This window comes from Camarhynchus parvulus, chromosome 7 (genome assembly GCF_901933205.1).
Source record: "Camarhynchus parvulus chromosome 7, STF_HiC, whole genome shotgun sequence".
NCBI lineage: Eukaryota > Metazoa > Chordata > Aves > Passeriformes > Thraupidae > Camarhynchus > Camarhynchus parvulus.
In genome coordinates, this window is record NC_044577.1 from 16,665,862 (window position 1) to 16,678,733 (window position 12,872).

The window sequence follows — 12,872 nt, forward strand, 5'->3', positions numbered from 1 at the left end:
CTTTGTCTGGTTCCTGCCTAGTGCAGCAGATGAGCCTGCCAAGGAGGAAAATCATTATGAAAAAGATGGATGTAATGCTATAAACAGGAAGGGGCTATTGGGTGAAAAGTTTTCACCATAGTTCATAGGCTGCAGTTATAATAGTGAGCCATGGCATTGCCAAAAGGAAATGTGAAGTTTTCAGCTTTTCTACCTGGAGCATCCTAATTAATTTCTTTGGAGGCCTCTTGAATGTTTTATATAAGAAGCAGAGGGGGTAAGGAGTGGTACGTCTCAGACTGGGGAGAAGCTCACAGCAATCAGAGAATGCCTTTTGGAATAAAATCTTAAATTCCAATTTAAAAAAGGCATCCTACCACATTGTTTCCATTTCCTGTCTCAGACCCTGCCAATAATTTTTTTAGGACTTTGCTTCATGACACTGTAAAAAGCAATAATGATCTTGGGCCAGGTTACTTTACTTGGTAGTTGCATCTGTTCTGAAAGTAAGGATGTAAAAACAAACCATGTTTTTGCCTGAGCAATGGTGTGTGTTATTGACAGCTGTTTTAGAAAATGAAAAATCTGTTTGTAATAGGAATCATAATAGGCTTTTTATAACTTGATGGTCTAAGAGTTTAAGTGGGTCAAGTTTGAGGAAGGAGAAGCTGCATTGGTTTGACCATCTGACACAGTTGGAATGATGTGCTTTGGAACATGTGAGTCTGTCTTGATGCCAGTTGTAACAGCAGTCAGAAATCAGATCTGCTCTTAATTTTCTCTGGAAGGCTCTGATTTTTGCCTGGGCTACTGATGGGTGGTTTGGTTTAGTTTTGTTGGTTTTTTGTTTGGGATTTTTTTTTACCCCAGGAGGTTAATGAATGCACAGCAACTTAGGCTGAAATGCAAAGATGGACAAGTTCTCAGCAAGTTTTTACCAAGGGATAGCGGGGCAGAGTCAGTCTTATGCTTTTTCATTGAGGTTTAGCTTTTGGTAAAGCCACAATACTCTACTTAAAAGTGTATTTTAGAGTAGGAAAGTGATCTTATGTTCATTATGTTGGTGCTGTGCGTGGAAAAACAAATCAAAGCAACCAAGCAAACAGTGATAAAGCACATGTCCCCTTTCAGCAAATTAGGGGATTATGCAATGGATGGAGGGGTTGTGTTTCAAAAGTGCTTGTCCTTTTTTTAGGGTCTTTTCTGCTCAGCTTTGACTGGACAGACGTATTCAGGGGAGAAGATTAATTTACAGCTAGAAGACACTTTTACACCATATCATGTTGGTTTTTTTTCACTAGTAGGGTAACTGTTCAGAATATTTGTGCAATCAAACTCCAATCAATATTCCCTGTTAGATCTGTTAGAGAAATGAAGACAAAAAAGTATTTCTATGAATGCCTTGAGACCATGGTTATAACAGTTGTCACTGGCTTGAAGTTATGGTAAAACTGCTGTGCCCTTGTTAGTGTTATTAATGTTTGGAGGAAATGAAGCAAGCAATGGGAAATGAGCTGTGTCTTTGTGCAGGCAGACTTTTAAAATAGGAGACAAAGAAGGATTTGCAGAAGAAAAAATAGGAAAGAAAATGTCAAAGGGCAAATGTTTTCTCCTGTATTATCCCTTGCTATGGTTGGAATGAGAGAGTATGAGAGCAATAGCCTCAACAGATATTTCTCCAGCCTTCCATGTGAGTTTAACTTGCCATGACCAAAACAGTGTCTACAGAGAAAACCAGTCTGGGCTTCAAAACAAAGAAGTCTGATTGCAGTGTTCAAACTTGTGCAACCTGACATTACTCTGAATTTACAGTGAACAAGAATTTATTTTACTGAATGTAAAAGGTATGTTGAAAAATTTCCTGTTAAATCTGAAAGGGGCAATTCATCCAATAAAGGCCTATTTCTGAAAATTTTGACCTTGCAAAATTAGACTACAATAGACCTTTCAAATAACCCATAGGGAGGATGGGAAACTGCCAAACTCATTGATCCAGCTCCAGGGCTGCGGTCAGACATAGTCAGTTCTGTCACAATGAATTAAAAAAAAAAAAAGGCTGTTTTTTGACAACATCTTCAGTTGGAAGTTGTTTACTGTGTAAATTAGACATTTCAGGATACATGTGGTGATGTAAATGAGAGGGTTACAAGGCGGCCTTTGGCCTGACTCTGTTGTTTTACCTGCAGCTGACCTGAGATCCTTGTCAGGAAGCAATTCCCACTGTGTCTGCCTTTTGTTAGAGAGCAAAGGGGGTGTTCCCAGTGATACTGAAAATCAGCAGCGGCCTGTTGTCTGGAGACTGAGATACAGAAAGTAACATTAAATTTCGTCTTTATTAAATGCCCACAAGGTGGCACTTGTCATCTTTTTACCTCTCTGCGAGCCAAATTTTTATACTTTCAGCAATGCTAAGAAGTAATACAAGATGTTTTGAAACTTAAAGAGTAAGCTACCTGTGCTTTCATGGCATATTTCCTCACTCCTCCACTAAACTGCTGTCAAAAGAAAGACAAAAACAGCTGTGTTTTTCTTGTTACCATTGCATATGTGAAAGTTTCATCTTAAAATTTAAGATTTTTTTTGCTGTAAAAGATATATATTTTTTTTTTATTTCTCATTATTTTTTCAGTCATATGCCAGTATTTTATCTGGCAAAGAGGAGGAAAAATGAATACTTGCTTCCTTTGCTTTTGTTAAATGAAAATCTAGAAATGGATGATTTGCAACCTGGTCTAATCACTTATAGGATGAGTTCATTTCACTGCAGCACTGCTTGTGATAAGCAAAATATTACTTCTTAAAATTTCCCATCATTCATAAAGAGGCAATAATAATAGATCTGCTCATAAAAGTCATTGAATTCTGGCTGTTTTCAGTGGGTCTCTCATTCAACCCCGTTAGAAGCATTGCCACAGAATTTATTGTTGCCAGATCAGACATTGTAGAACCAGGATGGCAGTGTGATCCATTTTCTCTTTCCCCCTCAAGACTGATGTAATTATCAGAGCATGCCCTTCTTTGGGCCCCTTCACTTTTGCTGAGTGTGCTTTCTCGTGTCCCCCTTGGTCACACCAGAGAAATGCCATTAGCCCTTGTAGCTTTCTGGGGCATTGTTCACACTGATTGTCTCTTAATCATTTTTTCTCCAGTAATAATAAGAAACCTAATTGTACTTTTTAGGAGTAGTAAAAGCAAAAGCACGAGAGGATGAAAGAGCAAATAAAAATAAATTTTCAATATTAAAAATTCCTGGGGCACGGGATGTGTGATCTAGTGCCATCTTGCAACTGAAGGGATGCTTTCATTATTGGTGCCTGTTTTCAGTGATTTGCATCTTTCCCTTAGATTGTATTTTACTCTTGCTCTCTTCCCAGATGGGAATGCCTCTGAAAAAGAAGAAAGTACACGGAATTGTTTTCTTGCTTAGATAACTCAAACATCATTTAATTTTAAATATCTAAAGCTGACCGTGTGCATTTGAATTTATGCGCATTGAAAAGTGTGGCTACCTGTGCCAAAGGGTAAGGTAAAGCAGTAAAACTTAGTATAAGAAGAGTTGTCACTGGTGACTGTCACCTCTCCCCACAAGCTTGGGCACGTCCCTGTGGGTGGATGGCTGCAGTGGTGCAGTGCCTTTCCTGTGTGCCAGCTCCCCAGGGCTGCCCTGGGAGCAGCTGGGTGCTCCTGGCTGCCTGTGACCTCTGCCTGCACATTGCCATCCCCTGGCAGGAGACAAACCGTGTGAGCTGGCAAAAGCTCCTTTTCGGACCTAGAGGCAGTTTGTCTCTGTGGTCAGAGTGGGATTTAGTTGGCATTTAGCAGCTGCCTCACTCCAGCTCCTCACCGGGGTGGGTTGTGTCCTGTCAGCAGCACGATGGGCTCAGAGCAGGGGATGCTCTGCTGGGAGGGTTGGCTGTCTGCACGCTCCACTGAGGTGCCTGCTGAGCTCTAACACTGCCAGCTTGTTGAACTGGATGCCTGTCTGATGTCTTTTCCCTACCTGGAGAAGGTGGAGCAAAGAGGTGGTGGTTTATTTGGAAACTTTTGCACTGAAGCTCCTTACAGCATTGGTGTCTTAGGAAGAGCCTTGATAAGTCTAAAAGTTTTTAAAGCATTTTTCTTTTTCTTAATTCAAAGGAAATTGTGTGCCGAAGATAACATTAAAGAAGCATCAAAGACTCAATAACATTCTAGAAGTATCAGTCATTGTTGCTGAGTGACATACAGAAATGTGATGCTTACTGCCTGGGGTGTTCTCAGCCCTGTGGGGATGTTCCCATAAACAAAGGAAATTCTGTGATGCCCAGGTTGTGAAACCCTAAGTGGTTTTCCACATGTCCCCAGGCCATATGTGCCATCAGCTTCTTGTCATTAATGTCTTTGTTTTAAGTCACTAATGGAGCAGCATTACGTTTGGGTTAACATTATTTATTCAGTGACTTCTAAACCCCAACTTTTTTGTAAAATAACAGTATAAGAGGTTTTGTTTAAGAGAAAATGAATATTCCAAAATGTTGCATGTTGTATCTTTAAAAATGTGCTGTAAGCCTGTGCAAGATATTTTGGTCAGAAATAGTTTGTTGCCCCTTTGCTTTGGAAAGATGAAGGCAGGACAAGATTGAGCCAGAGGATCATTTCCCTTTTTCTATTCATGTGAAGGACTTAAATGCTGAAAAAGTAGTTGTTTCTAAGAAAACATTTCTTGCCAGGTAAGAAAGCCTGACCACAGCTTTCTGTCTTGTTTATTGGCACTGACTGAAGGGCAGTTCTCTGCAGCCTTTGGCAGCTGTGTGTGGCACCCTGAAGCCAGAGCTGGTTTCCACAGGACATGCTGCTGTAATGGCAGTGATACTTGCTCTTTGCATCAAGGTCCTGCTCCTGCCCACCACCCACGGCAGATTGTCATCCTACTTACTGCTCCTGGTAGCAGAGGGGTGCAAAGAGGCTTTGTGCAAAGAAAAGGGCGTCCCAAGGTCTGGTCTAGGAGCAATGAAGGATGTTTGCTGTGTGTCCCTTACTTCTTCCCTACACATGCTGTGGACAGGGATGGATTGGTGTTTTCTGCACCCTCCACCCTGCTGCCCCTCTCCAGAAGCTGCCTGGAATTATCTTCCCCTCCTGCTGCCAGCTGCACAGGGACTTCTGCAAAACGCTTCCAGTGCTGCTGCAGCCAAGGATCAACTTATCATATTTACCCTGAAACCTTGGAGCTGTAGCCCATCTGTTTTAGTGCTGCTGCCTAGGGCAGTGGCTGTATTCAGCCTTCAATTAACTCAGTGCTGTTTGAGTTTTATTTTGGTTGGAGTGTGTAAAAGCCCTCACTGCTAGGGCCTGCTTGGCTGCTGCTGAAAACATTTTGTGATGGCTTGAGCTTAGTTTCTGAAATGCTCTTGGCACTTGTACTCTGAAAAACAGAGATTAAATGACATTTTCTGTTAAATTGTGCTGGTTTTCGTGGCTTGAGAATCTCACCAGCAAATAAATTATGGCTTTGTTTCTCTAAGTCAAGAGATTTTTTTATGTGCATCCATTGAGCATGGAGAAGGTGCTAATAAGGAAGATCTAGGGGCTAGAGACAAATTTTCTAGAAGTTGCTTTTCAGGCACAAAAAGGAGTCAGTTGTATGGGTCAGCAAATGGCCACATCCACTGGGCTGGTCATGAATCTCTCCAGGAGTTAATTTTTGATACATGCTGCTGCCAAACAAAGCAAGACTGGCCTCTTACAAGACATGCCTTCTGGTTAGTGCCTGGCTGGAGCTTACAGAAGAAAGTAGAAGCATTCTTGCATCTTTTCATATTTGTGACTTACACCATTCTTTGGTCCTAGACCAGTTCAGAACATGAAATCAGGCGCTTTTTTTTTTGTTCTGATCATGTTGGTATTTGGTCCACATGGCTGGGAACTGGCCCCTACTACAGAGTTCCCCACCTGAGGCCTCACCTGTATTCAATAGGGATATTATCACATAAAACCAAAGGCTGGAGTAAGAGCTGCTGTCTCAGCAGATAGATGATTGTTTCCTCCCAGACAACATTAATCTCTGCTGTTAGAGATTACCAAGGTGCAGATACTGATTTCCAGTAAAATGAAACTGAGTTCTCTACAGTAAATCTCTCTGTAAGTCCTACATTGCTTTATGGGGTTACCCTGCAGAGTTAAGCTTCTGCTGCTCCTCTACCCTTGAACTGGCTGAGAAATAGCCATTTCAAGCAGAGGAAAACATTTTTATTCTTTCTTTAAAAGGAATAGACAAAGACAAGCACTCTAAACAGTTTGAGGCAACAGTAACAGTTTTCATATCTGCAGTTAAAATGTACACTCTGAAAGTACTGCAGTTGTCCAAATTTGTATTGTGGATAAAATAGGAGTGGGTAAGAAAGAAGCAAATTAACGTAGGGAAATGCTACATTGTAATGTCACAATTAGTCACATTTGTGTTTATGGAAAATCTGAGATTTCTCCTAGTGTTTGTGTCTGTATATGAACTTGTAAATGGCTGTATGGTTGTCTATTGGCAGAAGCCCATTTCTGTGGAAGTGAGAATTTCTGATGGTCAGTCTATGCTTTTCAGTCAGTTCTTAATTGCAGTTCTTAATCATGCTCAAGATGCATAGTTAACTACTTTTTTTTTTTGTGTGTGTGTGAATTGGGGTGCAGAAAAGAGGGCATTCTGTGCTCAAAGAGCAATGCTCCTGCCCACTGTGACGTTTCTGACTGTTGCCAGAAGCTGCCTGTTGTGCTCTTCTGGGCTTTCTGTCTCTGTTCTCTCGGCATTTAAGCAAATTGCAAGGAACCTTGGAGTAGAGATGAGATGAGACAAGGTGGCTTGAGAATGAGATGCTGAGCAGGTAGAGTGGGATGGATAGGTGAGTCCTAAGAGGACAACATGGGGAAGCAAACCAAAGCACTGCTCAAGGATGAGAGGAGGAGAGGTCTTGCATGGAGGTGGAGATTGCTAAGGCTGGGGGAAAGCAAAGTCCTGGAAAAGGGAGGAGTGTGTTGTGAGTGAAGAGGATGATGGCAAGCAGGTGCTGAGTATCCAGAATTTCTCTTGTGATTAGAATATAAGGAAACCAAAGGTAGATCTTCAGGAAACTTTGCAGTTATGAATGAAACAAAGCGAGAAATGATGAGCCATTTGGATCATCCTCAGGATTCTACATATATTGACTGATAGCATTAAATAATGCTTGTACAAATTGCCAAAGTAAGAACAAAAACTTTGCTTGGAGTAAAGTTGGTGTAACACCACTTGTCAGAAGCTCTATAGGAAGCTGAAGAAAAGTGTTTACTGTCTTACATGGCAAATTTGGCTTATGGGAAATCTGTGTGGTTTTTAAGTACATATCATCTGCACTGTGTTTGTAGCCCAGTTAATTCTAAGGGAAAGCATCTGTCAGCTTGAAACTGGTCTCAGTTTGAAATTGCAATTTATGTACATGGACAGTGTCCCTGATCTAAAATGTCCTTGCTAATGAGAGTGCCTTCATACTGGTGAAAATCTGACCAGTGCTGGTAGGATCACCTCTGGACAGAGCTGATAGCATCAGCTTATGTATTTATGTTTTCCCTAATGCTCTTGGCCTTTGGAGAAGAGTAGCTTTAAGTTGAATTGCATCTCACTTAGGGCAGGAAATACAGTTAAGATAGAACCTGATGCACAGCTTGTAGAAAATTATTTTATCCTGGAAACATTCAGCAGAGCTGAGTTACTGTGAAAAAAATCTGAGAACTGACAGTGTGCTTTATTGCATTAATTAGAACGTGCTGCAGCATTAGTGAGAAAATGTATTTTGGGTTCCACATTTTCTCTAGGTTTTTTATCATGCCTGTAAGTGCTTTTCAGATGCCTAATTGGAGATGCTGTATGTGGAAGCCTGTACTATCTGAAAATCACACCCTTTTCCTAATAATGAATTTCTAAATACTTTTGAGGTATTAAATGGGACCACATCAGTTAACCTTTAAAAACAGGTAACTAATAGACAGAGCTGGTGTTTATGCTTATTCTATTTCATCTTTCTGTAGTAGGATAGTTTTAGTCATAGAAACATTCTTGCTCAGAAGCAAACACTACAAACCCTCTGCTTCACTCTTTCACTATGCTTGTGTTTGCTACTACACGTTTTAAAAAATCACAATAGAAATCACCTTTTGTTTTTTCATTACCTCGTGTGGGATGGCTGGAGGCTATTCTCACACTGTAAAGGCAATAAAGCTCACCAACAGATTTTTTTTTCTAACAAAACTCTTCTGCACAGCTGCATAACATAAATCATTCCTTCCCATTTCTGAATGTTAGCTATTTCTTGTCTGAAAGTAACTGCTGTTCTTGCCTGACTTTAACAAGGTTTGAGGTTTTTTGTTTGGCACAAATATTGTCACTTTTTAGTTTTATGACCACGATGCCTTTAGCTGTAACAATTGCATGGCTTGAGTGTGAGCAAGTACAGGTTAGACTGCCAAGATGTTTTTATTTTTGTAACAGTCAGCTCATATTTTAAAAATACAGTGTGTGTTGCCCTTTACTTAAATTATTTATTTGTGAATTCAACTAGTGCATATATTGCCAAAACCCAGAGTATATCAAAAGTAAATTCAGGTGGTGGGGTAAGAGTTGTCTTCTGGGACTAAAGCCATTATTTTTACTTTAAAATTTTGCTCCTTTTCCGTGTGACATTGCATTGCTAAGGGATCATGTTACAATGCTTCTGGAATGAATCGACTTGCACTGCCTTAATTAAAGGTATCAGAGCAGGAATGAATAACCCTGGCTGCATCTGTTGCTGCTGATTTGCTTTTACTACCTCAGTGAAGCACGAGCTGCTTAAGGTCTCTCTGCAGATTCAAGGTGTTCTTGCTGCTCTGCAGGATGTGGTAGAGCATCTGCAGGACCTTCCAGAGATCAAACCCCATCATAATCAGGGGGATGGCAGTTTAACTGAGTGCTGCCTTAATAATAAAGTCATAATGAATTGTATTTGTAAAACCCACTGCCACCAAGGTGGTCTGCAAGATCTGCACGCTCTTCATGCACAGAGCTAAAATATGGGGTAAAAAATGGAACAAAATTACAGTGCAGTCAGGTCAGGGAGTGTTCTGGGAAGGTCTGGCAAAACCTGTGCCAGTTAAACTGGAAAATATCTCCTTCCACTAAGCTCTAGTTTAGAGATTTTTGACATGACTATGTGTGAGAGATGGACTACAGCAAGTACCTGAAGAAGACAGATTGCTTACTCAGAGGGGAAGCAAAACAAAATCTCAGCTTCAGGCTCAGGCCTTAAGGACTCTGAAGTGGAGATGCCACTCAGGCCAAAATTCAAGCAACAGGTTCCCAGATTGCTTGATCTTTATATAACCTTATAATAAAAACCAGAAGTTCCTATTGTGTTGGGTGCAGCAGGCAGTTCCGGTGGGCAGACAATTGCCCAGAGAGCTCAGGCACGAAAGCTGCGGTCAGCAGTGGCTTCAGACAGCAAGGCTGGCTGTGGGGGTGCCTCAGCTTGGGACCTGTGTAGGGAGGATGGAATAATTCTCACCAGCTCCAGGCAGATAAGCACAGCATCTTGCTGAAAGCCTCGCTGACTTGTGCCATCAGAACTGAAGCTGGTCAGGGCAGTGGAACAGTGGATCAGGGTCAAAGTTTGCAGCATAGCCCTGAGCTCAAAATGTTGGATCAGTTGTAACACAAGCCATAAGGGTGACAGAACTTAGAAGGCATTGGGATCTTTTTTTTAAAAAATTTCATTTGAGAATTAAAATCTAGGAGTAGAAATATGTTGTTACTTTTAAAATATAGTCACTACTTCCAAAAAGAGCTTGTACTCAGTATGAAAAAATCTCCCTTCATTTTTCCAAAGTATTTCGCTGTCCTTGCATACTCTGATTTTATTTTAAGAGTTGTTAATTGCCATCCAGAAGAGGAAAAGCTAATGGCAGGAATAAGTTGCATGGAAACTCATTTATTGGAATAAAAATTGAGATGAAAAAAATCTTTCCGGTGTAGTTGAAAATGGAACTTATATACACGGTAAAATAATATACATTCTTCCTCCTCACAGTATGCTGGCTTCTGATCTGCATGTTTGCCATTTTTCAGATTTGTTTCTATATTTTTTCCCTAGCTGGATAAAGAAAATACCTTTTCACATTTTTAGTTTACGTAAAAAGGTATTTTCTTTTAATAAAGGGAATTATAACAGGTTGTTCTGTAATAGTAAAAAGTAGGTTTAGAACCTAGGTGCAATATTATCTTAATAATTTTGCAAGTGCTTCTGCAGTTTTTTTCTGTGTTAAAATGTTTCCTATGCAACATTAAGATTTTTTTGTTTCTTTTCAGATACTGATGAATACAGACCACCTGTTTGGAAATCTTACTGTAAGTATTTCAGCATTTTGGGGCTTTTTCCCAAGTTAGAGCTGAAAAAGTTTCAGTTGGATGCTTTAAAAGATTCATTTCTCTTTTCATCAGAATGTGAGTTTAACAAGCATCAAAGGGGTTCACTTCTGTTTAGAGGCAGGTACAAGGAGGTAGGTTCACTACCCCAAGGACAAGTGAACATAGAATATTTAGAGGAGTAGATTCTCTGCCCCTTATTAACATGCATTGTCCCGCTCCTGCTTGGTCTTGCTTGTAGTGGTTTGTCTGCCTGGACCAGGGCTTACATAAACTCCACTCATGCCTTGAAGCTGGTATCCTTGCTCCTGTGATCTAGTGCCTTGCATCACTAGAGCTGAGCTTGAGCTGGTTAAGAAAACTCAAAATAAATTGTTTTCTTCAGGAATTTGCCGATGTCGTAAAACGAGAGCATTTGTTTGGCCTGGTGTGATAAATCACAAGCAGGTTTTTGGAAGCCCTGACTAGAAAGGCCTGATTTCCTACCAGCCTGCCTATGCTCTGCAGTTCTTGGTGTGTTTGTGCCCAGGGGCAGCTGGCCTTGCAGGCTGCCTTAGTCAGGTGTGCAGGGCAGCTGGCCAGGTGCCTTGCCCTGAGATCAGAGTGCCACTCTCTTGGGAACTTCACAAATTACTGGTTTTGTTTCAAAAAAAACCAAACCCAAACCAAACCCACAAAAAAGCAAACAGCCATTTTTAAATGCAAAAGAATTTCATGTAAAGGAATGACCTCTTATTTGACTATGCAAATGGAGGTTTAGGGATGTGGAAGAGAATGTGAGAAAAATGTAAAAGAGCATTGTAGCTTCCCACAGTGGCTCACCTATAAATTCTAGCTCTTTGTAGATACAAAAGCCAAGATGTGAGACATTTTGAGACTTGAGGAAGCAAGAAAGAAGAGTCTCCTGTGAAAACCAGATTTTGAAAACAGAATGTTTGTGTGTATAACACACTTAACAGTTTAGGGATGTCAGACTTACATTTGCATTACTTTGTATATGTTCAGCTTGGTTAAAGGGATTTGCTCAAGCAACATTTCACATTGTGAAAACGTTTGCTGTCTAAAGGTTGAGGAGATTTAGCACTTGAGAAAATGTAGTTACTTTAAAAGTTGCCATCCTGCTGTGGGAAACTTTTTAATCAGAGATGTAGAATTAAAGGGTAGGTGAGAATCATGGTTAGAAAGAGAGCAAATGTAAGAGGGCAGATTCGATTATTTTTTCCCAGCTCTGTACCTTCTGTGAATTCAGGGAACACTGCTCCAGTTTATTCCACACTATAATCTAGAAGAAGGAGGTTGAACCTCTCTAATACCAGATCCTCACTGCCAGCTTGACAGAAGCTGAAAGCCTGGGCACGTGCAGATATGTCTGCACCACTGTCCCAACACGGTTTGCATGAATGGTTTGTGTGCACCCGCTCTCCTACCACACTGGGGCTTGCCTGCCATGGTGAACCTGCCCATGGTGCTCAGAAGAAAGCTCTGGATCCCAAGGATTGATCAGATTTCTGTCTCATGACAGACAAAGAGGAATGTCTTGTTTGACTTCCCTGGCAATAATTACAGCAAGGAAAAGCTGTTGAACAGTTTGAATTGCATCCATTGGTTAGAGGAGGAGGGATAGGAATCCTATTTTGTAACTTAGCTGGTCAGCCTGCTGTGCTTCTTACTGGAAGAGGAGAAAGTTATTGCCATTGGTGAAAAAGAATTTCCTTTCAGAAAATCTTTTCAGCCTGGCTTGAAGTAAGGTGGGAAACAGTTCTCGATTTTCAGCCAGTTTCTGTGGGGCATGATGATTGTGGGTCTTCTCTTTTGTGAAATTCAGAAAAATCTTAAATTGCTCTTTCATTTTGTTTTTTTTTTCCTTTGAACTTGATTCTACAGTTCTCAGAATTAGATATGGACAAGATCCAGAGCCATCAAATACAGCTTTTACAATAGAAGCTAGGGAATCTATGTGCTGGCAATATAAGTGGTCATGTTATGCCTAAAATGATAATTGCACTTTTATATACCAGTGTGCTGTTCTTCATCACTTGCAAAAATCATTTTTATATTACCCAGCATGGAAATGACTGATTTTAGTAGCAACAGGAAAAACCATTAGGTTTTTTTATTTGGAACAAAGGGAATGTTTTTTTCCAGTTTATCTTACGATTCAGTGGTCATTGGGCATCTTGCCACTTTCTCCATTCCCATGTAGCTTGACACATAAATACCACATTTGCCAGTGGAAAAGATTTGGGATCAAATGAGAATTGTAATTAAGTCAAATTGTATTGGTTAAATTAATGCATGGTCTTATTATCTGAAGAAGGTGATGGCACAATGTAGACCTTGGTATTCATACTAATGATTGCAACATAATTTAATTTTAAAATATTACAATTCCAAATGTCCATTTTGCCATTTCTAGTGTACTATTGCAATACTAACTTAGTGTTGACAGCCTCATTTTGAAGGTGACTTGCCAAACCAGATTCAGTTGGCATAG

At 40.4% G+C, this 12,872-nt stretch overlaps 1 protein-coding gene across 1 annotated transcript in view; it reads left to right on the forward strand.

Moving 5' to 3' along the window:
• Positions 1 to 12,872, forward strand: part of CHN1 (chimerin 1) — a 90,298-nt gene that overhangs the window by 10,887 nt on the left and 66,539 nt on the right. The window contains exon 2 of the mRNA XM_030952937.1: positions 10,322 to 10,360. Coding sequence (XP_030808797.1) covers positions 10,322 to 10,360 — 39 coding nt within the window. The remainder of the gene's footprint in view (positions 1 to 10,321; positions 10,361 to 12,872) is intronic.